The following is a 26,469-nucleotide window of genomic DNA, read 5'->3' as shown; positions in this document are numbered from 1 at the left end:
CAGGCCTGGGCGAGGAAAGGGGAAGGGAGGGAGGCAAGGTGACCCACTTAAAAGCTGAGTTCCTTTTTGAAACACTTAAGAGACGACAGGGTTGAGGACTGTGAATGTATGCGTAAATATATACTCATGCATACCCACTGCCGGTGGTATGCACCCCCACGCTTGTAGGTGTGTGTGTAGGCATGTCTGGGAGCACACACAAAAGCACATAACTCCTAAGATAACTAATGTAATATACTGATAGCTATACCTAAAAGAAGATAAATAGATAGATCCCGGCAGGATTCTGTTTGTAGGTATATACCGATAAAAAGTATTTTTACGTGAGTTTATATCTAAATAAAACGTGATTATATTTTTAACTATCTCTACAGGCTAACTTCTCGCAAATTGTCTCAACAAACACCTTCAAGTAATCCTCCGCATAATCAGCTCTGTCTTGGGTGTATCAAAAACGCTTCAGACAGTAAGTCTTGTATGTGTGTACTGACAGTGTTGCGGCAGTGACAGTCTACTGACACTGAGAGAGCCAGATGTGGAAGGCATATATTAACTGCTCGTTATATCGGACGAGGCTTTCAGACAGTGGTTCGCACATCGGGGCGAGTGCTGCTGCTATCCACCCGAGACTACCGGGACACCCATGCCTAAAATCAGTCCTTTCCCGCTGATCCCCACGCCGGGCAGCCGCGGAGGGGCGCGGTGTGGCTGGTGGGCCGAGGCGTGCCCCGGGGCCCCGCCACCCCCGCCCTGGCACAGCGGCCCTCCGCCCGCCGCCGCGGCCCCGGGAGCCCTGCCCTGGCACCCCGTACCTGGCCCCACCCTGGCCCTCTTGGCCAGGAACGGCCCGGCAAAGGAAAGGACGGGGAGTGTGTCGAGGACTAGGGCAGGAAGGCTCAGCCGTCCGCCAGGAACTGGGGAAGGAGGGAAAAGAGCTGAGCGGAGGCAGCGCTGCCCTCGCTCTCACAGAGCGACTGGGGCCGCCAGGGACCGGTGGCGAAGGGGCCCCGAGAACCCCCAGCTGCGAGATGCTCCACGCCCTGGGCAGCTGGAGGAGCAACTGTGCGTGCGCTGCGGAGGGGTGAGGAATTTTGCTTTAGCCTTTGGTGGTCTCGCTGGTTGCCTTAGATTCCCACGGCAGGAGAAGAGGTTTCGACCCGTGTATTGAGGGGTTTCTCCCATCCGAACGAGATAGGGGGCAGAGGGGCTTTCCCACGGGGAGGAATCGTCCCCATGAACCACAGCAGGCGTTTCCCCACACACACACCCAGAGCGCTCCGTGCCTAGGTAGCGCTCGCAGGGTGCGTCTCTGGGAGGACTCCTGCCTTCTTACACGCCCAAGCATGTGCTTTCCAGGCGGGGAGCGGCTCCCAGCGCCCTGTCCGCGGCCGGCAGAGACACAAGTCCGCCCTACCCGATCACTACGGAAACCTCCGCTCCCGGCGTAGGTGTGCTAGGCACATCTTCCATTCTGGGGAGCATGGGGAAACAGAGGGTGTATTACACCGACATGCATAAGCAATCAGATGAAGTTTCTATGAGCTCGCTCGGGGTGGGTCGAGAGGGGAAAGTTGAGGCAAGCTGCCTCGGTGGTGCCACTTTTCCAGGTGGTCATTTACATGTCTCTATGGATGTGTTAGGCTTACACTGATGACCAGGAGCGAAGAAAGAGCTCTGTCACAGATCTGCTCTTGCCACCTCTAACTGGGAGCTCTCTAGGAGCGTCTGGCCCCGCCGCAGAGCGCTGTTCCCGCGACAGGGCGGGCTGTACGGCTGCGAGCAGGGCAGCGGGCAGGGCCGCCTCCTCGGCGCTGGAAGCGGGGGCGACAGGGCTGGGCAGGGGGTGCAGCCAGACGTGCACCCGTGAACTGACCCAGAGGGAGCACGGAGCACCCCATGGCTTTGTATCAAAAAGTTACACCTAGAAAGCATCTTTCTTGTTGAGAAAGAATTTGCGTGCGGTTTGCGTGGGACCCTTACCCTCTGCCCTCCGAGCCCTCCAAGCTCTGGCTGGCCGAACATATTTGATTCCCCTTGGGGAGGCACAGCAGCTCGTATAAAAAAGACATTGTTGTCTTTGGAGAGCCCTGTGCGCACTTTCAAAAGCTGATCCTTGAGTTCCCAGCCCCCGCAATCCAGTTGATGAGGAAACGCTCTGCGGTCTTGGTGGCACCGTTTCCATTGGGATTGGCACCATTTGATTGACAAAGTCTCCCATTCTTCCACCTCTCGAGTGTTATCAAAAGGATTGTGTGGGGTCAGAAGCTATTGAAGGGAAGTCCGTGTAGCCGCATTTCTGCAAACACGGGGTGAAAACCGTGCCTTTCTCATGAAAATGCTTCCATCAGGCAAAATGCATCTCATCTTCCTTGCTCTCCTCCTTTGCATTTCTTTTTCACTAGAGTGTTTTACTAAGCAGCATCACCAGGTAAACGAACATATCGCTAAAGGCAGCCTAGGCAGGACCCTGTTGGGATGGCCACCCTCCCCGGACGCTGGGAGCAGCCATCTCTGGCAGACGAAAACTCCGGTGGAAGGTTTGAAAGAAAAGGGAGAGTGAAGGGACACGGCACCAGAGAAGAAGTTTTCTCGCCCCTTGTCCACGGTGTGACTCGCCTCGTTATAGCGCATTTGGGGCAGGAAAGCAGGTGCAGAGGCTGACCTGTTTCCTTTACACCGCATCGATCTAGCCGGACTGAAAAGTAGCTAGACGTCGGTGTGCCTGTATGCGCGCCGGTGTACTCCTAAGTCGGCGGTCAGACCTGCACAAGAGAGTTTTTCACCCGCTTCCCAGCGAAGGTGAACGAAGCGCTCTCGTTAGCTTCCCTGTACCAAACCCCGCGCAGAGCCAAGGCCCGGCTCGCTCGGGATAACCTAACCGAGCAATGTTTCGGAGGCTATTAAACCTGCGCTCATTCAAGTGAGAGGATAAATAAGCTCTGCCAGGCGCAGCCGACGGCCAAAGGGGTCGTTCGGGCGGTGCTCCGGGGCTGGCGCAGGGCGGCGGGGCGTCTCGGCCGCCCGTGTGTCCAGCGCCCCGCTCCCGCCGCCGGAGCTGCTGCTGGGGCCTAACCAGCTGCCCCACCTCGCACTCTCTGGATGGGGACGGAGTCGCTGCTCCTGCCCCACGAACTGCAAGGTCACTTGCCGCCTTTCGTCTCTGGTTAAATCCGACCAAGCCGTCATTGTGGTGGATCCTGTGGTATTTAATTTTTTTTCTCTTCCCTCCACCCCCTTCTTTATAGGGTTCATGAAACAGGCATGGGGATGGTGTGTCTGAGAAATTCGGGGGGGAAAAAACAACCACAAACCCCAAACCAACCAAACCACTAAGGCAAGGTCGAGTGTCTCTCTCCGTAGGAATAAAACCAAAGACTGTACTGAAAAACACGCGTAGAAAGAGGAAAAACCGTGGCGGGGGGGGGGGGGGGAGGGGAGGGAGAGGGGTAAATAAATCTCTGATCTCTGGAAAGACAAAATTGAAAGGTTTTGAAAGAAAAGAGGGAAAAGAAGAGGCAAAAAACAAACGCCTTTCTAGCCCAAAGTCGCCCTTCCCTGCCTTTTGGTGACCTAGCAGACTCACAACCAGCCCACTTTGGGATATTCAGCCTTGAGGAAGCTAGCGCCGAAAGAAGCAGCTGAGATGATGTAAGAGAGCTGGAGGCCTGATTGAAGGAAAGTTCCCCCGATTATATTTGTGTGGAAAAGCTCACCTCTTGCAGAGCTCTAAAGTGTAATCAAGACTGAGGCTTACACTTGAAGGATGTTAACTCTCATACGGGAACCTACTTTCTCCTAAACGGTTTCTTGCCTAGTGAATGAGAGCCTCCCAATTGAAGCAAAATGATCCTTATGCACTAATATCAAGCACAGCCACAAAGCGACCGGCTATTTATGCTGCCACTTTAGACAAAGATATTTAGTTATTCCCGGGTAGCAAGTGCACTTTTGCATTTTTAAGCACGAACCAGCCGAGCACAAACATATTTACAAGTGCAATTACTAAATAGTTACTTGACACTTCAAAGTCCCTGGGTTAACTGTACCTTCGCTGTAATTTTCTTAATATTCAGGTAATCGCTGTATTAAATTGTGTTTGCCAGGGCAGTAGGCCGGGGTGTGAAACACTCAGGGGAGGTTTCTCTCCTCCGCCCGGATCACCCCGAAATATAAGCTTTGGAGACACTAGGCGCTGGAAGATTTCTTCAAAGACCCGAGTGACATTAGCTACTGGCTGCCTGTACGTGTGCGTGTGGCTGTGAATGGATCGCTTTTGTTTTCACACCGGATCCGAGAACAGATCCGAAAGTGCCAGAAATTGCAGTTTATTGGAAACTACAGGGAATTCATTGGCAAGGTCGTGTAGCAGATGACCTGAGAGGTCTTCTCCATCCAGCTCCCGTGCTGTATAAATAACCTTAGAAAGCAGCTTCGGCTTCAGAGGGACCACGAGAGACTGTGAAAGTCTCTGCCTTTGAGAATAACAAGCAACATTTTGCGCTAACCTATTTTTCATCGGTCTCTCGCCCCAAGCAATTAAATTACTGCTTGATTTTGCAAACTTGCGTCTTTCACCTCTCTCTGAGATATTGTAAAAAATATAAATCCCTAGTTGAAAGGAATTTATCGGTTTAGGGAGAGAAACGATCCTTGCACTGAGTATCTTAGGAGACATAGAGAGTGTTCCCGAGATGCGAAACCCCAAGCGCTTGTTCAGCCCCAGGCGACCGGGGTATCTGACAAGCCAGTGCGGGGAATGCGGGGCACGGGGAGCTGTGTCCCGGAGAGAAAGGTCTGCCCTCCGGAGAGTTGTCCTCCCGGCGGCGGGGCTCCTTCCGGACCAAACTTAGTGGGGGAAGAGAGAGATTCTGTCGTTTCGCTTACTGGCATTCCACCCCATTTCCCCAGCTCTCACAAAGGCTGGGCTGACAGCCTTGCCACCCGGGAGCTGTTTTTAAATCCTTTCACCCAGTCAAATGGTGGTCTTTTTGCTTTGCCTTCCATTTGCCGTCCACGATATTGCCATCCCCGAGAAAAAAAGGAGTTGTGCTCACGGGGTCTTTCTTTCTTTTTTCCTCTCTCTCCCGTCCTCTCTGTCTCTCCCTCTTTTTTTTTTTTTTTTTTTTTTTTTCCTAAAGACATAAAAAGATTCTGACAAGTAAAACTTAAAGGTGTTTACCTTGTCATCAGCATGTAAGCTAATTATCTTGGGCAAGATGTAGGCTTCTATTGTCTTGTTGCTTTAGTGCCTATGCCCCGCCTCTGGTGGCAGCCTAAAACCTGGCGTCTGGCTAAAACAAACGAAAGGCAGCCCTGAGCCTCCACTCAATCCAATTAAGGCGGACTTCGTCCACTCGGTTACGTGTACATCCAACAAGATCGGCGTTAAGGCAACACCAGAATATTTGGCAAAAAAAAAAAAAAAATTTGCCTCCCCTTCCTTTTTTTTTTTTTTTTTTCCCCAGCCGCCGAATCATGTCGATGAGCCCAAAGCATACGACTCCTTTCTCAGTGTCTGACATCTTGAGTCCTTTGGAGGAAAGCTACAAGAAAGTGGGCATGGAGGGCAGTAACTTGGGGGCTCCCCTGTCAGCCTACAGACAGTCTCAGGTTTCTCAGCCGGCCATGCAGCAGCACCCCATGGGCCACAACGGAACAGTGACTGCCGCCTACCATATGACAGCGGCAGGGGTCCCCCAGCTCTCCCATGCTACGATGGGGGGCTATTGCAATGGGAACCTGGGCAACATGAGCGAGCTGCCGCCTTACCAGGACACCATGAGGAACAGCGCTTCGGCGACAGGATGGTACGGCACTAACCCGGATCCCCGCTTTTCCTCAAGTAAGTCAGCCCGGGGCTGGGCGGCCGGTGGGGGTTTACTGAGCTACTGCCCCGACACACCGCGGGCGGAAGGCACGGGGGTCCGCGGCAGGGCAAAAGTCGGTCTAAATCCCAGACGCGCCCCCCAAACCCCGAATTCCTCCTCCTGCCCGAGGATCGTTCCCGGTCCTTCCACCCCGGCTGGCTGCCTGTCAGCTTCCCGCGGCTGTTTTTGCGGGGCAAGGGAGTTGGAAGCCCCGCGGTGGCGGGGACCGGGAGCCTGGCTCTCGCCGTCCAGCGGGGCGGGAGCGTCGCGGTCCGGGGGCCCAAAGGGAACCGGCGGTGCTCGCCCGCCTGCGCGCCGCCCGGCACCGGGCGGGCGACGGGGAAAGCTGGAGGCGCCGGGGCCGCGTCCCGGGAAGCGGCGGGGGAGCGGGAGAGTCCTCTTCGGCCGGCGCCGGCGGAGCCGCTGTCCGCGGCCGCTGCCGCCGCGGCTGTCACATCAGGTACTTGCTTGGCTGTCCCCCCCGGGCAGGATGACGGGCGAGTGGTCGCCCTTATTCACCGGGGCTGGGCCGGGCGAGAAGGGGGCCACCACTCGCCTCAGGGACGTGAGTCGTTGTTTAGAAGCGCGGGCGCCCCGAGGCCGCGGCCGGGGCTGGGCTGCCGGGGGGCTGCGGAGCTCCGCTGGGGGCAGGCGGCGGCGGGGGCTGCCGGAGCGCGGGGCCCTACTCGGGCCGGGCCGGGCCAAGCCGAGCCGCCTAAAACGTGCCGCCTTCTCCCTTGCAGTCTCCCGCTTCATGGCGCCGTCCTCGGGCATGAACATGGGAGGCATGGGCAGCCTCGGCTCCCTGGGAGACGTGAGCAAGAGCATGGCCCCGCTCCAGAGCACGCCGCGGAGGAAACGGAGGGTCCTTTTTTCGCAGGCCCAGGTTTACGAGCTGGAGAGACGTTTCAAGCAGCAGAAATACCTCTCCGCCCCGGAGAGGGAACATTTAGCCAGCATGATACATCTCACCCCGACTCAGGTCAAAATCTGGTTCCAGAACCACCGCTACAAGATGAAACGCCAGGCCAAAGACAAGGCTGCGCAGCAGCAGATGCAACAGGAGAACGGCTCCTGCCAGCAGCAGCAGTCTCCCAGAAGGGTGGCAGTGCCAGTGCTTGTGAAGGATGGCAAGCCCTGCCAAGCAGGCTCCAACACACCCACAGCAGCTATCCAGAGCCATCAGCAGCAGGCAGCTACAACGATCACAGTGGCTACCAATGGCAACAGCCTCGGACAGCATCAGAGCCACCAGACAAACAGTGCGGGGCAGTCTCCAGACATGGGACAGCACTCGGCCAGCCCTTCCTCTCTGCAGAGCCAAGTCTCCAGTTTGTCTCACCTGAACTCTTCTACTTCTGACTATGGCACTGCCATGTCTTGCTCCACCTTGCTATACGGTAGGACCTGGTAAAAGGATTAAACAAAGAAAAAGAAAAAAAAAAGCAAAAAGAAAAAAGACAAAAAAAAGCAGATTTTCCCAGTTACACAAATCTCTGTCCTCTCCAAACTACTGTGTGCTTTTCTTCTTTTTTTTTTTTTTTTTTTTTTTTTTTTTTTTTTTTTTTTAATGTTCTTCTCCCTTTCCCTCGTTTTACTGAGTGGTCTCTGCGGACCCCTAAGAGAGAGAGAGACACTTTTTTGTTCCATTTTGTTGTTACTGTTGATGGGTTTGGGTCTTTATCCCCCCGCCCCCCCAAGTTGTCCTATGGGGTGTATAAAATTATTCTGACTAATAACCATGGAGCAATCTGCAGAAAGGGGACCATCTTTAGGCATGGTCTGAAGACTTGGATATCAGATGTACACTTTGCCAGCGTCTAGGACTTGCATGTAAATACAGAGATTTTGGGGGATGGGGTGGTTTTCCCCCCCAAAAAAACGCATTCGCGTCACCCAGACACAAGAAGCAGCTTCCCCCCCCCCGGTCTCTCCCAGCCCGCTGCCAGGGCCAGCGGATGGAGACGTGGAGTCATCAAAGGCTTGGCTTTTATTTTCCTCCTTACGTTTGATGTGAACCTGTAGCTGTATAATGCTGTCAAAAGTTGGACTAAACCCATAGTTTTTAGTAGCCTGTATATTTTGTTGTAAAAAGAAAAGGAAAAAAATACAATCAACCAAACCAACCCCCACCTTTTTTATGGACTCTGATCGCCCCGTCGTAAATCCTCTGGCAGTTTGTTATTTGCGCACGCCGCCTTTTCCTGTTGTAACTTATGTAGATATTTGGCTTAAATATAGTCCTAAGAAGCTTCTAATAAATTATACACATTACGAATATTCTTTTGTATTTCCCCCTTTGGTTCCCCCCCCCCTCCCCCCGACGCTCCTTTCCTTGCATCTCTCCTTTTTTTCCCCCTTTTTTTTCGGCCTTTTTTTTTCTTCTTGGTGGAAAAACAACCCGGGATGTTGCCAGACCCCGGAAGGCCCCTGCCCCTCTCAGGGCCCGGACCCTGTTCCCAGAGGGGAGCTGCGCCAGAGGGTTAACAGGATACAGGATCAGTCCTCAGTGTGCAAACAGGACAAGCAAACGCGCGGGATTCACGAACTCGAGTGAAGGAATCGAGTCCAAATTCATTAGCCCGATTATTTTTTGGGGGGTAGGGGTGGGGGCGGGGGGCACCTGAGCGACTTCTTGCTGGAGAAAGCAAAGTATTCCGGAACTAGAAATTCAAATGCCAAAGGCACGGAGGAGAAAGAAGGTAAAAGTCTAACGCCATTAGAAAAAAAATAAAATAACGAAGAACCTGCTGTCAGTATAGAACGTGAGTCTAATTTAAAGTGTCCAGTTTTAATACCTTGTTAAAAAAAAAAAAAAAAAAGATAATTTCTACCAGGTTTTCCTATGTACTTGTATTTTAAGGGAAGTACAGTCACCTTATTTATAATCAAAATAAAAAGATAGTTTATTGTGTACAACGTGTAGTTTGAATTAACTTTCTTTACCAGGCTGTGTTTAATCTTCTACACGTACCCAATCCCCGCAAGCACACGCCCGCACACGGCCACGCAGGTTCCCCTGCACAGCCCACTCCGTTACTCAGGCGGGTCAGCCGCAGGCTGCGTCTCGGTGGAACACAGACGGGCTTCGGTTGGTTTGGGTGCTGTTTTTTGTGTCGCTGTGTTTTCCTAATAGGGTTTTGTTTGTTGCGGGTTATTTTGTGTAGCCATTTGGGAAGTTTGTAAAGAAGGAGATGAGGAGAAAGTGCGTGCGCGCACGTGGGTGGGTGTGCATAGGTGCGCGCCGGACTGAGACACAGAGGGGCGTTTGGTAGGAAGGTAAATACTATCGGTAACGCAAGGCGGTTAGATGCTAATTTTTCTGTAAATATATAGAGCATATGAAGCTAAACTGCTCGTATCTGACGAGTCCGAAATCCCTGTAATTCTCTCTCTTTCAGATCCCAAACATCCCTTTTGTGAGTGTAACAAAATAAGAAGTATCCCCATTCTAAAGACCTCATAGCGTGTTTTCCTTTGCATCTGCTGCTCGGTTTTGTTTTTTTCCCAAATAGATGGAAAGCGGATCTCAGTCATTGAAACACCTCTGAATTACAGAGGTGTTATGAAATACTCATATTTTTGAAGTGAAAGAAAACAGGTTGACTGGGATGGAAACAACCCAACCTCCAATTTAAGTAGTAGCTTTCAAAAGCTCCAGTTCTTTATTTATACAAGATAGCCGGTGTTAGTCGGACACCAAGTGCTAGTCTGGATGGAGAAAAAGGGAAGTACACGGAAGAAAAAAAAAGTATCGGATTCTTTTTGACCCCCTCCCCCTTATTTCTAACTGGAGGACATCACGTGTGTCAACAGGAATTTCGAGACCTTTCATTCTTATGCTATGTCCTGCTTTATACAGAGACATTCTTAACTAACCCAAAGATTATTCAATTTTTTTGTTGTTGTTCTTCTTCTACGCAAAATATTCCTTTCAGATCTATAGCATCATGTTAAGCATGGCGGGGGGATGGGTGGGAGGGCGGCAGATTGTCTGGAACTTAGTGCTATTATTTCTGCTAACAGAAAAAAGTGTTGGGGATGCCTGGTCCGTGGTGCAGAGCTGCCAGCCTCCGCAGAGGAAGCGAGAGCAGGGTTAACGTTAAGGATTTTTTTTAAAATTAGGGTTAGTTTCCTCCCGGAGTTTATACGCAAGACCGAGGGGAAAGTGCTCCGGTTAAGTCGACATTTCCCCTTCATATGTAATTAATGTGGGCTCTTTCAAACCCAGGAACGTTCAAAAGGGAGTAGCACGGAAAGGCATTAATCCAGACGAGAAATATAGCCCCCGCCCCCGAATATTGGAGTTAGCATGTCTCATAGAGATCCAGCCAGTGACTTTTCATTATAGACTTCGGGGGAAATAAATTAATTTTATTGTGTCTCGACAACCTCATAAACACATATTTGGTGGTGGGTGTAATTACTGTAATGGATTATTATGTACACTGACTTATCTTTCTTAAACTAGATTTAGTTTCGATTAAATAAACTCGTTTCCACTTTGTCTGATGTCGGCTTAGTTTAAAGTCTGTTTACTTGTTCCACAGAAAGGTGAATTCATCTCTTTATTAAGCACTAGAGACCGAGCAAACACAGTTCAAACTGTATTTACATATCAATCAGGAGAAATGCAAACAAACTGCTCTTTAACAAATTTTATAGAGTTTTTTATGACATTGTGATACTGCCTTTTATTATATTTTTTTTAGTAAACTAGTTATGCCTTGATTAGGATGAAGATGTTTGGAGGGAGGGGTGTAAATACAGTTTAGCCTCTAGTCTCCCTTGAGAACACTCATGAGAACTTAGTTACTGTATAGATTTTAAAAATTAAAATATGTTCCTCCGTCTAAACTCCTGCTTCGTCCAATATGCTGATTTCCAGTCTTCCGGTAATCAATGCAGAACTTGGATAATGGGATGGCAAAGGGGAGGGGCAGCATGATTCAAATCTGAAATGATGGAAGAGATGCACGTTTCCCAATATAACTGCTTTATCCACGCTAGACCGTGGGCACCCCGTATTTTGAGAGATAAAAGGATCTAGTGAAGAATGGCTATTCGTTCCCACTCCCCCACTGCCTGGCACTGCTTGTAAGTGTAGGAGAACCGCGGAGGGCATTTTTTCCTGCTGTAAATAGGAGTTCATGCTTAAGTGCCATGAAGTGTGCGCGTAGTGGCACAGCAGGCTGTGGGGGGGAAAAAAAAAGAAAAAAAGAGAAAAAACAGAACCCCAAACGAAACACAAACCCAAAACAAAACAAAACAAAACAAAACAAAAAAATATTCCCAAACCCTAACAAAACCGCATCACTACTACGGCCACAACAGCAACAATAGCAAAAGCTTTTCTCATCTGTGCTGCTTCATATCAAAACGGGCTGTGGGTTATTGGCTTTTTTGTTTGTTTCACAGCAGTCTGTTAGCAAAAGGGATGCTCGGGAGGAAGGGCTCAGGGGAGCCGGGGGCGGCAGGGCTTGCCCCAGGCTCTGCTGTGGCCCCGGTAGCAGCGGACGGGCGCGGTGCGGTGTCACGGTACCTACAGGGAGGCAAGGGATAAGGAGCTGATCGGAAAGTACATTGCCTGCATCTCGGTTTAAAAGGCAGTGCAGAGCCTTAAGACGGTGTTCAAAGTGCGGATCCCAAACAATGTAATCTGAGACAGCCTTGAGATGACACCAAGAGAAGTTGCCACGACTGGGAGGGGAGGGAAAAAAAGTATTTTAGGAGTTTTGTAGCGCAGCGCAGGTAAGGGGGCCTCGACGGGAACGCAGCCCCCGTTCAACTTTTCGTGACCGCTGCCTTTAGCCTTTACAAAGGAGATCTAGAGTTAAAGACTGAGTGAGTTCTGAAGAATTTAAGTCCTTTCATGGCCGTGTCGGGAGCAAAGCTGAGATTTTTTTTTTCTGTCTGACCCGCTGTTCCTCTCATGATTCCCATCGGGGGGATAAACCCCTCAAAACTCTAAGTTAATGATAATACTGTTTATATGTATCAAATGTGTACAGACATCTGACCCAGTGCGGCTGTTCCTATGAGGTAGAGAGACGACTGTCCCTGGCAAAATGGTGAATAATATGAAATTACTTTTTTCCCCCCCTCTCTTTTCTGCCTGCAAGCACTTTAGGGAGCAGGTAAGGTCAAAGTTTTCTATATCGTATGTCTTTCTCTCGAAGGCTTCTGGTCAGCTTTATAAATAAGATGGTGTATAAAATGTGTTGATGTAGGAAGAAACTGAAATTCGTTTTGAAGCTTAAAACAACTTACTACACAGAAAAATTCTTGGGAAACCTATAGATGAAAATGTAAAATATGACATTTAATCTTCGATGTAAAGGTTTTTGTTAGAGGGAGGGCGAAGAGGGAAATCAGTTGGGGGTTTTTTTGGTTTTGTTTTTTTTTTTTTTTTTTTACCATGACACAGATATTGTGAAGGAAAAACATTTACAAATGGCCGAATGCATTACCTCCGAAAGACAGTGTAAATCTATCCTGAGCTGGCGTATAGAAACGGAAAAAGGTTGAAAATGTATATTCGAAAAATATTTACCAAGATACTTAAGTCTGTTTCTACTGGCTAGCTCCATATCTCATGCTAACAACTGTATCTGAATGAGATGACAACTGTTTTCTCAAAAATATTTCTATTCACTAAAAACAGCAGGACTTTCGGGGTAATTTTAAATTACTTTGTAGGCTGCGCTTCTTTAGCAAGTGAATTTACATGGCAGGTTTTAGTGAACGTACACGACTTATTGAATTGATTTAATGAGAACTCCCCATATCATTCTGAGCAGCGCTTCATCAATACAGGGGCTCCTTAAAGTGTACAGGAAAAGAATAAAGGGCATGTACACGAGGTGGGTTGGTTTGGGGGTTTTCTTGGGGAGGGAAGGGGTTTTGTTTGTTTGGGTTTGTGATTGGATTTGTGGGGGGTTTTTTTGTTTGTTTGGTTGGTTGGTTGTTGTGTGGTTTTGGTTTTTTTTTTTTTTTGTTTGTTTGTTTTTTTAAATAAAAGAATAGTTGCATTGCTTAGAAAACTAAACAAAGTATGAGATCGTCACTTCCATTTGTGCTGGAGGATTTCACCGGGGTTCTTCTCGATCAAGCATATTTGGGCAAGTAATAACGTCCTAGAAGGCGACAAACTTACAGACACCTGGGATCTTAAGGGGAGCAGACTTTTTTGTTTCATATCAAAGGTGTTGCTGAAGTGGCTGAATAATTTCAGCGTGTTACTGACCTAATAATGTGACTCTAGGACACCATTTTTTTTCGAAGTTCCTCTCACTGCATTTGTTAGTTAAACTTTTTGCTTTCGGTGCTGCTGTTTCTCAGAGAAGCTCTTAAAATATTGTCTTTAACTTCAGCACCTTCTCGGTCTCTGCTTTTGTTCTTAAACTAGGCGTTAAACTAGCTCTTGTCCTCTCCACCTCTATCTGCTTTAGCTCCCTTCTGATAGAAAAAAAACACATTGGATGACCGATGCGGAGGGCTTAGTCTACACGTGTGCGTCTTTATACGCATTATATCTATGGATGTGTGCGTCTGACGGTGCATCTAGGGGCTGATGTGCACGGCAGTAACTGTGGAGTCTGGGGAGCAGAGGCGGGCGGGAAAACTCTTACTTTGAAGAAGCGCTGCCCGCCGGCCTGTGTCTCCCCTCCGCTCTTAACTTTACAGCGCGGAAACCCTCCCGCAACTTTCCGCCTTGGCCCACGGGGGCTGCCCCGCCGCTGGGAACGGAGCCGCAGCGCCTGAGCCTGGCCGGCTCCCCCCGAGCCCTGAGTGGAGCCCAGCGGGGCGCCCGCCGCGCGTCCCCTCTGCCCGCGCCGCCTGCCAAAAATACCCAGCACGGTCACAGCTGCCGCCGGTGCTCAGGTCTCGGCTCCCCGTCGAGCAGAACGGGGCCGATCCTGCCCTTTGCCAGCGGGCTCTGCACCCCGGCCGCGGGGTCCCTTGCGTGCCATGGGCAGGCTCTCACACAGCCCCGGAGGCTTTGCTGCCCTCGGGAGCCGGCAGCAACCCAGCGGGGCTCCTCGCCCGGGGGCTACAGTCAGTTGAGAGCAGCGATTGTCTCCCTCTGTGTTCTCTTAATGCCGACTATGGCAGGCTCTGCCTGCACTGCCAGACTGCCAGGCTGCAGGTGCTGTCGGGCAGACCCAGCTGTGCGCACCCACCGCCCCTCTCGTCCTTGGCACTGGGGCGATGCCCAGGCGGGAGGGCTGCAAACGTCGGGCCAGGAACCCCTTTGACTTTCGTCCAAGCGCTGCTCCCAAACGCCCTGACAAGGTGTTGACCGCCTATGGCGCTTTGCCATAGCTAGGGCGAGTGGCATGGGGCTTGGGGACCCGCCACTGCAACACACACCACACTTGCCTAGCGGGGTAAATGGCAGGGAAGTGCGTGGCACCTCCGCGGTAACCCAAAAAAGATCGAGGACGGGATGCGGCGGACGAATTTACGTCTTCGCAAAGGTACTGTGCGAGTGCGGCAAGGACGGAGGATAGGTCCCAGCACTATCATCTTCTGCGCTGCCAAGAATCTCCTGTGGCAGACACTTTCGAGGGACTCTGCTGGGTGGTACCGGGCAGCCGCTGCCTTCGCGGTGCTCGACGGATAGGCGGCCCCGGCCCCTGTGTGCCCGGCCAGCCCGGCCGCGGGGGCTCCCCGCGCTCCGCCAGGCACGCAGGACTGGGCACCCCCAGCCCATCCCAGCTCGGGTTTCGTTTGACTGGTTTAGCTGGGGGAAAGCAACTTCCGAGGAAGCACCTGAGAAAGTTTGGGCGAGCAGAGGCGGGACGATGGTGGGTGGGAGAAGGGCAGCGCGGACGTGCAGGGCTGCTCCCCTCCCCCCACGGGGGGCGCGGCGGGCGAACCCCGCTTCCTGCCACCGATTTTTCTCCCCAGGGCGAGGGGAGCTGCCCGCTTTCTGCTCTGTCCAGAGCCCCCTTTTCTCTCATCCCTTTTTAATTACTCTTTTGAATTCGAATGGATATTCTTCGGGAGATATGACAGGGTTTAAAGCTCTCATTACATATCAATAGGCGAAACCTTTGCATGGAGGTTGTCCTCGTTCTTTAGTGTGTGAGCAATAGCTGTTGCTCCCTGGCTCTGACTTTTCCATGGACACACACACATACACGGTCTGCTTGTCTCTAAATAGTGGCTCATGAAGTGGAACCCAGACCTGGGAACGTGTTGTCCCGTGGGGCTCGGGAGGGTGCTGGTGGATCGTGTATTTTGTGCGCGGTGTCACGGGGAGGCTGTGCGTGGCGGTGGCGGAGCGCTGAGACACGTCGTGCTTGTGTGGCAGTGGCGAGGCGCTGGAGCTGCGCTGCCGTGGGGAGGCCGGGCGCGTTCTTGTCGTGGAAGTCTGGGCACGGCGTGGGCTGTGCACAGAGTAGGCTCCGCGGTGGTGGCTGTGTCTGTGTGTGTGTGTGTGTGTGTGTAGGGGAGTGTATGTGTGTGTGTGTTTGTGTCAGTGCATCGCTTTTCCACAATGGTAGCGTAATTATCTAGCTGAAACATTCACAAATGGCAAAAAGTTGCAAAATAGATCGACCTCCCTGAGATGAGAAGGAGCCAGTTTCAGAGCTGTGCAACCATCATGGTTTTTTCAATACATTTTATACAAGAGGATCTAGCGAATGATTCCGATTCAATACACATAATCAGTTTGGAAGTCCTATTTCCATTTGAAAACAGGCCTATTTGCAATCATGAGGGCCGGACACGCTGTAAAGATACAGGACGCATTCAGAGTAGGTGGTAGGTGAGAGAATCTACAGACAAGCACCAAATATTTTCTTCCTGCTGCAGACCTTTTTTTTTTATACGATGGTATTAATCACGACATATTTTTAATCTAACATTATTTTAAAAAATCATTTAATTGCCTTAGAAAGCAAGGTTTTGACCTACAGGGAGAGTCCCCGTGGAAAAACACACACACACAAACAAAACAAAAGCCCACCAAGTAAAAGTGGTGATTGGAAAAGCCTGTTGATTGTCCTATCAATCGCTTAAGCTTAACAGTCATTTAATCAAAAATGCACCGGGTAAATGATCACTAGAAAATGGTAATTTATTTTTTAAAGTAAGGCCCAGAGGAGGGACAGGTGCAGAGGGTCTTAAGAGAAGCTATCACCCGCCGAACCCAGAGCCCGGCACCCAAGCCGGCTCTACTCCGGAGGAGCCTCATCCACCGGAGCCGAGACCCAGGGCAGCACACGCTCCCCGCCCACGGGTGTCGAAGCAAACCGAGACTCCTTGCGGTCCTGACCCGCGAGAGCCGCGACCTGTCCTGCTGAGAGGGTGGGGGAAAGGATGCCCAAAAGTCAGACCACAAAGCTTTGGGAGTGATATGGCATCAGGGAGGGCAGAGCCCCTCTCTCGCCTCGTCCCCCCCACCTCTCTCTCAGCCATCCCTACTCCAAGCAGGCACCGCACTTCCCCGCCTCTTCTTGCTCCAGAGCATTTTTTCTTATTCCTCAAGTACCCGAAGCCAGGAGAAAGCCAGAAGGCCTGCGCGTCCTCTACCATAATTATCCTGCCGGATAGGAGCGGGCAGGGAAGCCGAGGCTCGCCTGTGGGTACCCAAAGCCGGAACAGAAGCACTCCCAGCCCGGCGCACAGTGAATTAATTGGCATTTCCCGTTTCCCTCATTTACGTGTTTATGCGGCGGTGCGCACCGCTGACAGCGCGCCGGAGCTGAAGGCAGCGGCCCGGCCCGGCCCGGCCCGGCTTCCCTCCCTGTTCTCTGTTTGGATTTTGAAGGCAGACACTTTCTTCTCATAGTTAAATAGCGTTCCCACCCCAGTCACAGCAGTCCTGTTTTTCCGGGCTCCCACCCTCCGCCACACTCTTTTATTCTCTTCCATTTTAAAAGACCAAATCAGCTGTCTGGAAGGGCGGGAGGGGGGGGCGGATATGGTAAATAAATAAATATTTGAATAAATAAGGCAATCTGAATTAGCCCCGCAAGAGGCACAAACTGTTACTACTGACTTGCAAGCCACACACACACTGACGAGGACGACAGGTGGATTTGTGCAGAGCACCAGCCTGTCCCGGGGCGCGGCGGGCCCGGCGCTCTCCCGCTCGCTGGCTCCGCGGGAGGGGCAGCTCCGGACAGAGCTGCGGGCCCCGCTGCTCACCCAGCCCCTTCTTCTCACTCCGTTTCCCGCGACCTGCAGCCCCTCCTTCCCCCGTGCAAGAAAGGGCCTGGAAACTTCTGTCCACTCGGATTTTTACTTCGCTTACCCCAGGCCGCCAAGGAAGACCCACATTCCTCCCTCCGCGACAGCTCTTTAGGTCTGAGCCCTAATTAGGGCTCGGGCAAGACGGCCCGGCAAGGGGCCGGGTGCTGGAGGCCCCGAAAAGCTGCTCTCGGTGCTTTGAAGAGCGTCCTCCCCGGCCCGAGGTTTCACAGGGACAAACCTGTTCTGTCCTGTGCCTCTTCCAAAAAACAGACTGGGAGACTGGGCACTGATCACTCGTGGGACGCTTCCCATGACCAGCCGAGCGCCGGGGACAGGGAGCTCCTCCGGGCTGGTTTCACATTCATGATAGAAATTTGGGCGTGGGGGGAAGCTGCTGGACAATTCCTAGAAGGAAGGGGCCCTCGAAGCCAGCGAGTGAGGGGCGCCGCGGGGTGTGGGCTCCGACCTGCAGCAGTCTGCACCGCTCGGCGGGGATTACCACTTGCTGTGCCCAAGCAGGGCTTCGCGGTCGCCGCTGTTTCCGAGGGAGAACTGCTTTCCTCCTGCCCAGTGGCTGGAGCTGATTCACCCACGAAGACCACGGTGTGGGGAAGTGGGTATGGGGTGCGAAAAAAGAGAAAGAAAAAGGACCAATTCGTCTCAGGAAAAGTTATTTCCCAGCACAAATACCGATGGTTTTATTCACGCGAGTTGTCCCACCAAAATACAGGTGATAATCAGAGGGAGCCAGGAGCAGGTTTTGGCCCCACATGTTTTTCTGCTCTCCTCAAGCCACTCAGCTCAATCCCACCGAATTTCTCGTCACCTGGGAAAAACATCCCAGGGCTCTCAGCAGAACAAGGAAACAACTCCGATCAGATTTCCCTTTTTTTTACGTATTTCCTAAAGAACAGTCTAGTTCTTTGTGCGTGTATGTGTGTGTGACCAAGATACAGGGATACATCACCTGGTTTCAGGGGTCAAAACTTTACCCACATAACAGTCCTGAACTAGAAAGACACGTTACCCCCAGAAGCATCGCGCGTTTTCACGGACTCTGGGTCCAGTTGTAATTTAAGAACCACCCCCACCCCCATGCCCACTGCGCTTCAGCAAAAGGCACAGGCGAACGTTTTAGGAACAGAAGTGACCTAAAAATCAGTAGTCCTCCAAATGTATGTGTGTGTCCCGTGTTAATACAGTGTTTTGCTTCTGCATGGTGTATGCATATACATTAAGGTGTGCGTAGATGCATGTTAGCAAGAGTGTGTTCATGTAGAAAAGCATTTATTTCGTCTTGAGTTATTCAAACGTACAATAGAGAGCCACACTAAATCAGGATGAGGTTTGCCGGGAGATAGAGTTAATTCAATATACAGACAGTTATGAGAGGAAAAAAAGGTCATTAAACCCAAAACTTATCAGAGGATCCTAGAAAAGGCTGGCTATTTCTGTGTATTGTTTGCCAAAGCCCAGCCAGAATTTTTATTCTTCTTTATTCAGATATTCGTTTGATTTAAATATTCACTCCTGGACAGTGGTCAAACTATCGATGGGATGGAGTTATTTCAAGGTATTTTGAAAAGATATCAACCGCTGTTCTAAGGTCCTTGCACGGGTTTTTTAATTAGGGAACCGGGGGAAAAAGAAAAAAAAAAAAAGCAAAACGGCACTCGTCCAAATGACTAACATTAAAAGAAAAAAATCTGTTGCTAATATTTCAAAGAACAAAGGGATGGATAATTCTTTTGCTCAATGAATACAAACTAAATACCAAAGCATCTTTAGGAATAAAAGAGAGCAGATGATGGATTTCATTAAATATTTCACATTTTAAAAAATTATACCTTTTATATGTACTTGTCCTTAACCTTTAAAAGCAACTGCTGTAAATACAAGATCCGTACTTTCTCTAATAGATTTTAGTAGGAGCTGGTGACAGAGAACTGATTTCTTTTCTATTAGGCTTTAGTACATCTTTGTTGAAGGCCTGCAGAATGACCAGGGATTAGATTTGCATCTCTTAGACTCCCTGTGTGGTCTTTGTAAGGAGCTTGTAACTGTTAAAAATGACTTGTTAGGAAGCGTGTGGGCTCTCATCTCTTTGCTTTTGACAGAATGATTGTGAAATTCAGATTGTTCTTATAGGCTTTAGCCTGCAGATTCCACCTGAGCCTTAAGCAATTAGAGCTTAATCTCAGTGCAATCATATTTGAGTTAGAATTTATTGCACTTTGTTTACTTCAATTAAAGAGCTACAGAATATTTCGGAGCAGTTTTTAAGTGATATTCTCCAGGCAATAGCTAATTTTTTCAGCCCCTGAATGTTATCCTTACCACCCCATCGCTCGGCGGTTTGGAGTGCAAAGCACTCTTCGGGTTTCCCGGGCGAAAATGAATAGGAAACAGCAGGAAAGAAAAAACAAGCTGAAATTCCTTGCGACGCGGAGGGGAGAAGATGCCTGCTGCATCCCTTTCTTCTCGGAGCCGGCGGGAGTAGTGGCGTGCCCCTGGGCCGGACCCCTCTGCCTACGAACGGGAAAACCCCGGGGCGGAAGGGGGGTGAACCATCCCCGGGATTGGGCCCAGGGCTAGCTGGCTTTAAAGCGGTCACGGCCGTGGCTGTCGGCGTTCGCGGAGCTTGGGATGGGTCGGTTCCCGAGGGGAGACTCCCGCTGCCCACCCCCGCCCCGCCGTGGCAGCACGCTGGCATGGACACCGGCGGGCAGCCCGAGCACATCCCCTGCAACTCGGCTTCCCTAAAGCACCCCAGCAAAGCGACACCTAACCACGCCACCTGCCTGCCGCTGTCCGAGACTTTTACAGTCAGGCCATAAATTGGGGAAAAGGGGAAAATACACACTCAGAGGGGTTCTTTCCTCGCTCATATGATAAGTTTCTATTTGTGTTCGGGTTTCACATGGACAGCCTGAGAAGGATGCTTTTACTACCGACATTCACATAATTATGGTTTTCAAGTGCCATCCTCTCACACCAGAACTATTTTCTTTAAACTGAAATGCTTCCTTTCTTCTTATTTTTTTCTCTTTTCTTCCCTCCCCCGCCCCCCCCCCCCCCCGAACTCCCCAATCATTAGGACTTCTCGAAAAGTCTTTATCAAATCTTTGTGAATTAAACCCAAAACTTTTCAAAAGGCTTTAAAATTTGGGGTTATTCTGTTTAAAATTTGGGGACAATTTTTTTCTCCCCATGTGAGAGAAATATTTGGCATAGGTATACTGTCGGGGCCCGATCCTTTTCCCACCGAAGTTACGATGAGAGACCTCCTCCAGTTCTCAGCAGAATAGGATCAAGCCCTTCCATGCTAATAGAGGTTTAATAGCATCAGCACATGCCCAACAACCACCATTATAACCTTGACCCGGTCAGGTGCAATGATATTACTCCTCCTAAATTTATCCTGCATTTCCTTAGTGACAGCAAACAGCTTTCTATCACCTCTCACAACTCACAATAACCCAGAGGCAGTGATACCAATAACCCACTGCTCTTTTGTCATTCTTTTCCCTCGGAAGTCTAATAAGTAATAATAGTAAAAAATGATCACACTGTGTGCATCTTTCAGCCCTATCAGCCTATACTGCTGAGAACGTTTCAGCACGATGGTGACTGCTGAAGTAAATTGTCATCTTTTTAAAAATGAGTGAATTACCCTCTGAGTAGCCTTTGCCGTGATGTTGAGTGTGGAACAAAGTGCTGGAGTGCAAGAGTTCCCAAGTGTACCCTGCTTCATAACTGGGCTGCTAGGCTTGCTCCACTTGCCCTGAAAATTTCTTTATAGGGAGCATTTGGGGTAGTGTGGCACTATCACTTTAAAAACTTTGTTTCAGGGCTGTTAGAGGGATAGCAGCCTGACGTTTTTTTCTTGCAGGATTATTTTTAAACCTCGGATTTTCACTACTTCCTTGGACTTGCTGTGATTTACAGTTTGTCTTTTGCTTTCAGTTCAATAGCCACAGACACAATTTTCCCTAAAAAAAGTTGATATTTAGTTGAAAGGATATATCTATATTTTTGCAAAGTAAAGTGCTCTTCAGACCTTTCCTATAATGTGGAGATACATTCACCAAATAATCAGTACTTTAAGAAAATAAAATAGTAAAATCCAACAATACTCTCTGCAGATTGTAGGATGCTCCAAACCAACTGATTTTAATGCTAAAAAAAATATTCTTATTACAGTGGTGTCATGCAGGCAAAAGCATTTTCTTCCTGAAACCATGGGCAATTCTTGCCTTAAAAGATCGTTAAACAGATGAAAGCAACTGATGCCACATCTTAGGCTTGAACAGAGCTGAATGAGTTCGAATGACAAGATTGTTTTGGGTATCAGTCCAAGATATCTCTGTATCTCTGCTGCCCCTCCTCTTTCTTCTGCTTGCAGCACCTGTAATTGTGTGTGTGTGGCTTATTCACAGAAGGCAGAAAGATCTGGACTTACAGCAAAGTTAATACAGCAAAGGTTCTACTTTGACAAAAGAAACTGACAGTTTCAGTACTATTCTTGCTTGAGACAGAACCAAGAACTAGAGAAGCAATAAAGGAGAGACTAAAGCTAGGAGGTAAAGGTGACACTTTTCTCAACATGCATGTATTGAAAAATGCTTATAGAAAAGGAAAAAAACAAAGAGAATCAAGCATTTTCTTCTAGCATTATCTCACACAGGATTAGGATAATGAGAGAGGCTGCTGTAAGAATGGAGAGCAAGCATCAAGAAACAAGCAAGAGCAATGCTAACATGTGCAAAGCTCTGCAAAACCAGCACAGAATCCTGTTCTCCAAAAGACTCCAGACTTTATTAGAAACAGGAGACAGCTGATTGGACTGTAGGCAACTGAGCTCAGTTCAATCTGTTTGGATGACTTGGACAGTTCACTGAGAAGGAACTGGTTTTACAACACAGTAACGCAGTAAAGTTACATGCTGAAATCGAGGAGGAAGCAAAGGGGTCTCAAGTGATAAGTCTCTGAGTTATGCTAAGAGGCATACCAGCAGGCTCTTTTGATATGGAAAGTGAAATATGACCTGCAACCAACAACTTCCTAAGATGTGGAGAAAGTCTTTCCAACTAGAGAAAGGGTGGACCTAGTGTTATCAAAAACAGATCTGTAGAGAAGTTCGAGGTAGGCCTTCAAAACATGCAGAAGTGGCCTTGTTATCCTTGTGCTGAAATTAATGCAAAAGCTTTCTTGGCTTCTAAAGATGTAATTATGTCATTCCTCCAGTGAGTATTTTTGGGAAGCTCAGAGGTGAGAACAGATTTCGCTGCAGAAGCCAGTAACAGCCAGTCAAAACCCCTCAACACAGCTGCACTGAAAACCACTTTTTTTAAGGGAGTTTTTCTAAATTTTTAAAAAATTCTGTTTTATTGTGAAGTCCTCTGTGTTACAGGTATATTTAAGTGAAGAAGCCAAATTATGAGTTTTCCTGCTTTTTTTTTTTGTTACAGCTGCTGTCACTTGGACAGATCTATTCTGGAGTAAAACCTGATGCATCTAGTTCTGGCTCACAGATTCAATGCACTGGGATTTCTTACAAAACAGTGGGGGATTTTTGTATAGAAAGGAAAACCTCAGTGACAAAAGCACTTCAGTAATTTTTCCTGTTTCTCTTATCCAACAATTCAGTTAAGTGAAACCCAGATGATAAGACTGCTTTGTAAGACATAAGCTGCAGGACAAATATGTCCTCTAGCAATATAAATAATGGAAACACATTATCTGTAATCCATGACTTTTCAATATGCAATCTATGCAATCTTTATTATTGATTGGTTTAAGATAATGTGCTCAGAGCAATGAAATTGGTCTATTTTTTCACATTTTTGAGTAGAAAATATATGCCTTGGTCACAATCTGAATTTTGTCAAGAACTGTGAACGGTAGGTGTCTCTAAAGAGGATGACAGGTTTCAAAAATGTCTTTGCGGTCATATTCCTTCTGGGTGCCTTGTCTCATCCAGGCAAGCCTACTCCAAAACAGTTAAGAAAAAAAGTGAATGATCCAGAGTCTGCTTGGCAATAAAGAACTTGCACTGTAATGTACACTAGTCCCAGAGCTTGGAGGAATAATGAAAGTGAGATGGTGTATTCTGGAAGTTGATTGCTAATCTTCACTGACTGAAGTGAGGAAAACTTTGGCCACTCATTTCCAGTAGTGTGCCACAGCAATAAAACCCAGGCCCTAATGAAGGGGTAAGGCTCATGGAGGTGTATGAGGCTATTACTTAGCTTAGACAAAAGTCCTGGTATTAGTGCAGGGACAGGAAACAAATGGGGACGGTGTGAATATTACAAATTTCATAGATACTAGAACATTATTCATAAAGCAATGGCTAGGCTTAGAGAAAAGATTATATAAAAAGGCAAAGTCAAATCAGACCAGTAACTCATATAACTCAGTCCCCTTTCCTCTGACAACTGTGCTCCCTATTGCTTCTAAAACAAGGTGCTCCAAGTGGCTTAGTATAGAACAATTGGCTTCAAAGAGTGCTATCAGAATCATGTCTGGAAGCTTTCTGAACTTCATTATTTCTTGGACTTTCCCTGGTGTGTCTGGGTGTATCAGGTGTATCAACACCTTTGAACCATGACATGATTCCCATTTGGCTGTTCAAGGTCCCTCTTTTCCTGAGCTCTTAAAGAGGCAGACTACATAGGGCAACTTCCTTTGTGCTGTTATATTAAAGTTAGGGTTCCTCTTTCTCCCACTACTTTGTATCTTGGAATCAGTTCCACCATGATGTTCCCATGCAATGTCTAACACAACTTTTTCCCCAGAAGCTGCAGAAATCAGAGCAACCTGGAGAAACCATGTTTCTCCCTGTTGACTCAGGAAGCAGCGTTGTAAGATCCAAAGGTCTTCTCTTATTTCTAACGTCCTCTTTGGTGTTATCTAGTTTAGAGCATGAGCTATATACATCACTATTTTGACCAGTAAAAATGTTATTCTGAATAGTTGGTATGTCCTTTGAAGAAAAAGGACCACAAGATTTTATGAGCCTTTTCATAATGTGAGGAATCACCACTTGCTTGTTTAATTGACATAACAACTGGAAACAAAAATATGTGCCGCAGTCCAAACTCTTTTCCTATATGATACTCTTAGGAGTATTGGGGTTTTTAAAAATTCTTTTCAAATAAGAACAGTATCTTCCTTTTTGTTCTCTCTTTTGCACTCAGTTTCCACCCCAGTTCAAAAGTGACATTTTAGTTATATTTATGGAATACAAGTGGCTTTTTCTGTATATGAAATCAATGAAGTGTGTTTTTTCTAGGGCAGTAGCAAAGAGGTTGAGTGGCACAGAGACAGTTTACATGTAACTAGGAAAAGATTTCCTATACTAGTTGTCATTTTAATTAAGTAGAAAGAAACATGACACTTTAGAGCTGAAAGCTTAGGCTAGGCAAATTCCAGACGAAATAAGGTGCAAATCTTTAATAGTGAAGGTGTAAGTGATAGATCCTCTACCACTTTAAACTGAAGGTGCATGTCTTCCTGCAGCATGCACAGAACCCTGATGTAGAAATTACTGGGTGACATGTGGTCACCTGCTGTATGCAGGCAGTAAGACAGAAGATACACACTGGCTCTTTCTCATCTCAGTTTCAGTAACTCTGAGGAATCCTATACCAACAAAGCCTCTTTGTCTGAAATGTCTCAATACTCTCTTTTTCAGAAAGGGTATTACTGGAGATCAAGAACATTAACCACTCAATTACAAAGGTAACACTGAAAACCTGACATCTACATTTATGCTACACCCAATCTGAATTCCATGTATAGAGAAGTTTGCAAAGCTTTTACTCTTACAAAACTCTGGAAGAGTGAATAGGAACAAATGTGACAGTTGGGGAAAAGAACTTCTGTCTCTATGTTAATGTTCAATCTACATGGAAACGCTGTTTCTCTGTACTTATTGTGTCATCCATCACATGTGTAGCATCAACAAGCCAGTGAACCAATCCCAGCCACCTCCATTCCCAGGGAGTGCATTACTTACTCATCTCAGCTGTTGACAAGTCCATCATTACCATATACCTGTACTTCACAGCACGCAAAGTCCTGGGGTCTCGGGAACACGGGTTTCTTAACAAAACAAGACAAACTACCATCATACAGGTACATGAATGTATTGAAATCTTAATTTCCACTGAAAACTCCACATTAAACCCCTCACAAATCCATAGTGGGTGGTATGATCAGCTGTTACAGGGCTCCAGTACTCAGTCCTGAGACAAGTCCCCTGATGGTCTCGGTCTGTCTGGAGAAAGCAGACACGTGATGGAAACACAAGGCAACCCATTTTTCATTGTCTCTATTCAAGCTACAGTTAGTTTGGGCTCTTTGGGAATGTGATCCAACAGGGAGAGGCCTGCAGAAAGCTTTTACCACCTGTCTTTCACTAGATTTAGTACTTCTCTTTCTCACTGCCATAACCCGACTTTTCTGCTCCCTATGTATCTTCTGTGTTTCCAATCTAAGTGTTTCTGCAGGGAAAGAGGGAGGGAGAGGGCATAGGAGTCAGCTCTGCTACCAGTTCGTGCTGGGGTACCAGGAGCTAACTGGGGCTAAAGAATTTACTTTGACAGGCTGCTGCAATAAGCCTTTAACACCTCAAGTAAAAGGGCTTCTTCAAACCCAACACAGTCAGGAAAAGGAGATATCTCAATTAATCTGAAACATGGTTTTCACTTTTATGCTAAGAATCAGATTACCTTTTCAATTCTAGCTTCATGTCCAGATCAATATAATTGAAATAAGATTTGAAGGTTGCTTTTGGAAGTCTTTGCTCCACCAAAATACTTGCAATAAGGGGACTTCCAGAAAAAAACAGCATGGTACTTTCTAATGGAAAGGTATGATCTGCCCTCAATGTGAAGCACTACTAGACCAATGTTATTTTTAAAAAATGCACATGGTTTGGAGAACTGAGATGTTAGAGATATGGCCTGTGTAATATATCTCAATGACCCAGAAGTTATATTCAGATTGCACAGGAGTTACAGTCAGATGCCTCTAACTCTCAGAATTAACCAAGTATAAACATAACAATGAAGCCTCAGTTAACGCCTTTAGAAAACATTTCTATTTTAGCTACTTTGTTTTCAAAATCTTAGTAGGTAACGAGAGGAAGGAGACAAAGGGGGAAAAAATGCAGTTGGTAATAATGGGAACTCAAATGGCTGCACAGAAATAGGAAGATAAGAAACCCAAAGGAAGATCATAAAGCCAGAGGAAACAGAGAGGAGACAGGAGGATATGGAAAAATTGGAATATATAGCAGTTGTACTGAAGGAGAGAATACTTTTTTTTGAATACTTAACTCCATAGAAAGGCATTTAATGTAAACAGGTGATTGAATACTGATTTA

The 26,469-nt window shown here is 48.1% G+C and overlaps 1 protein-coding gene across 1 annotated transcript; it reads left to right on the top strand.

Annotated features, from left to right (window-relative positions):
• The first annotated feature begins 971 nt into the window (after positions 1 to 971).
• NKX2-1 (NK2 homeobox 1) lies at positions 972 to 7,372 on the top strand. Its single transcript, XM_069015998.1, has 3 exons — positions 972 to 1,081; positions 5,466 to 5,842; positions 6,611 to 7,372. Exons 1-3 carry the CDS (start codon positions 1,029 to 1,031, stop codon positions 7,279 to 7,281), a joined length of 1,101 nt encoding a protein of 366 aa, XP_068872099.1. The 5' UTR covers positions 972 to 1,028; the 3' UTR covers positions 7,282 to 7,372.
• Positions 7,373 to 26,469: the final 19,097 nt, after the last annotated feature.

The sequence above is a fragment of the Aphelocoma coerulescens genome, chromosome 5, assembly GCF_041296385.1.
Source record: "Aphelocoma coerulescens isolate FSJ_1873_10779 chromosome 5, UR_Acoe_1.0, whole genome shotgun sequence".
Lineage (NCBI taxonomy): Eukaryota > Metazoa > Chordata > Aves > Passeriformes > Corvidae > Aphelocoma > Aphelocoma coerulescens.
This window is presented reverse-complemented; position numbering and strand designations above follow the sequence as displayed.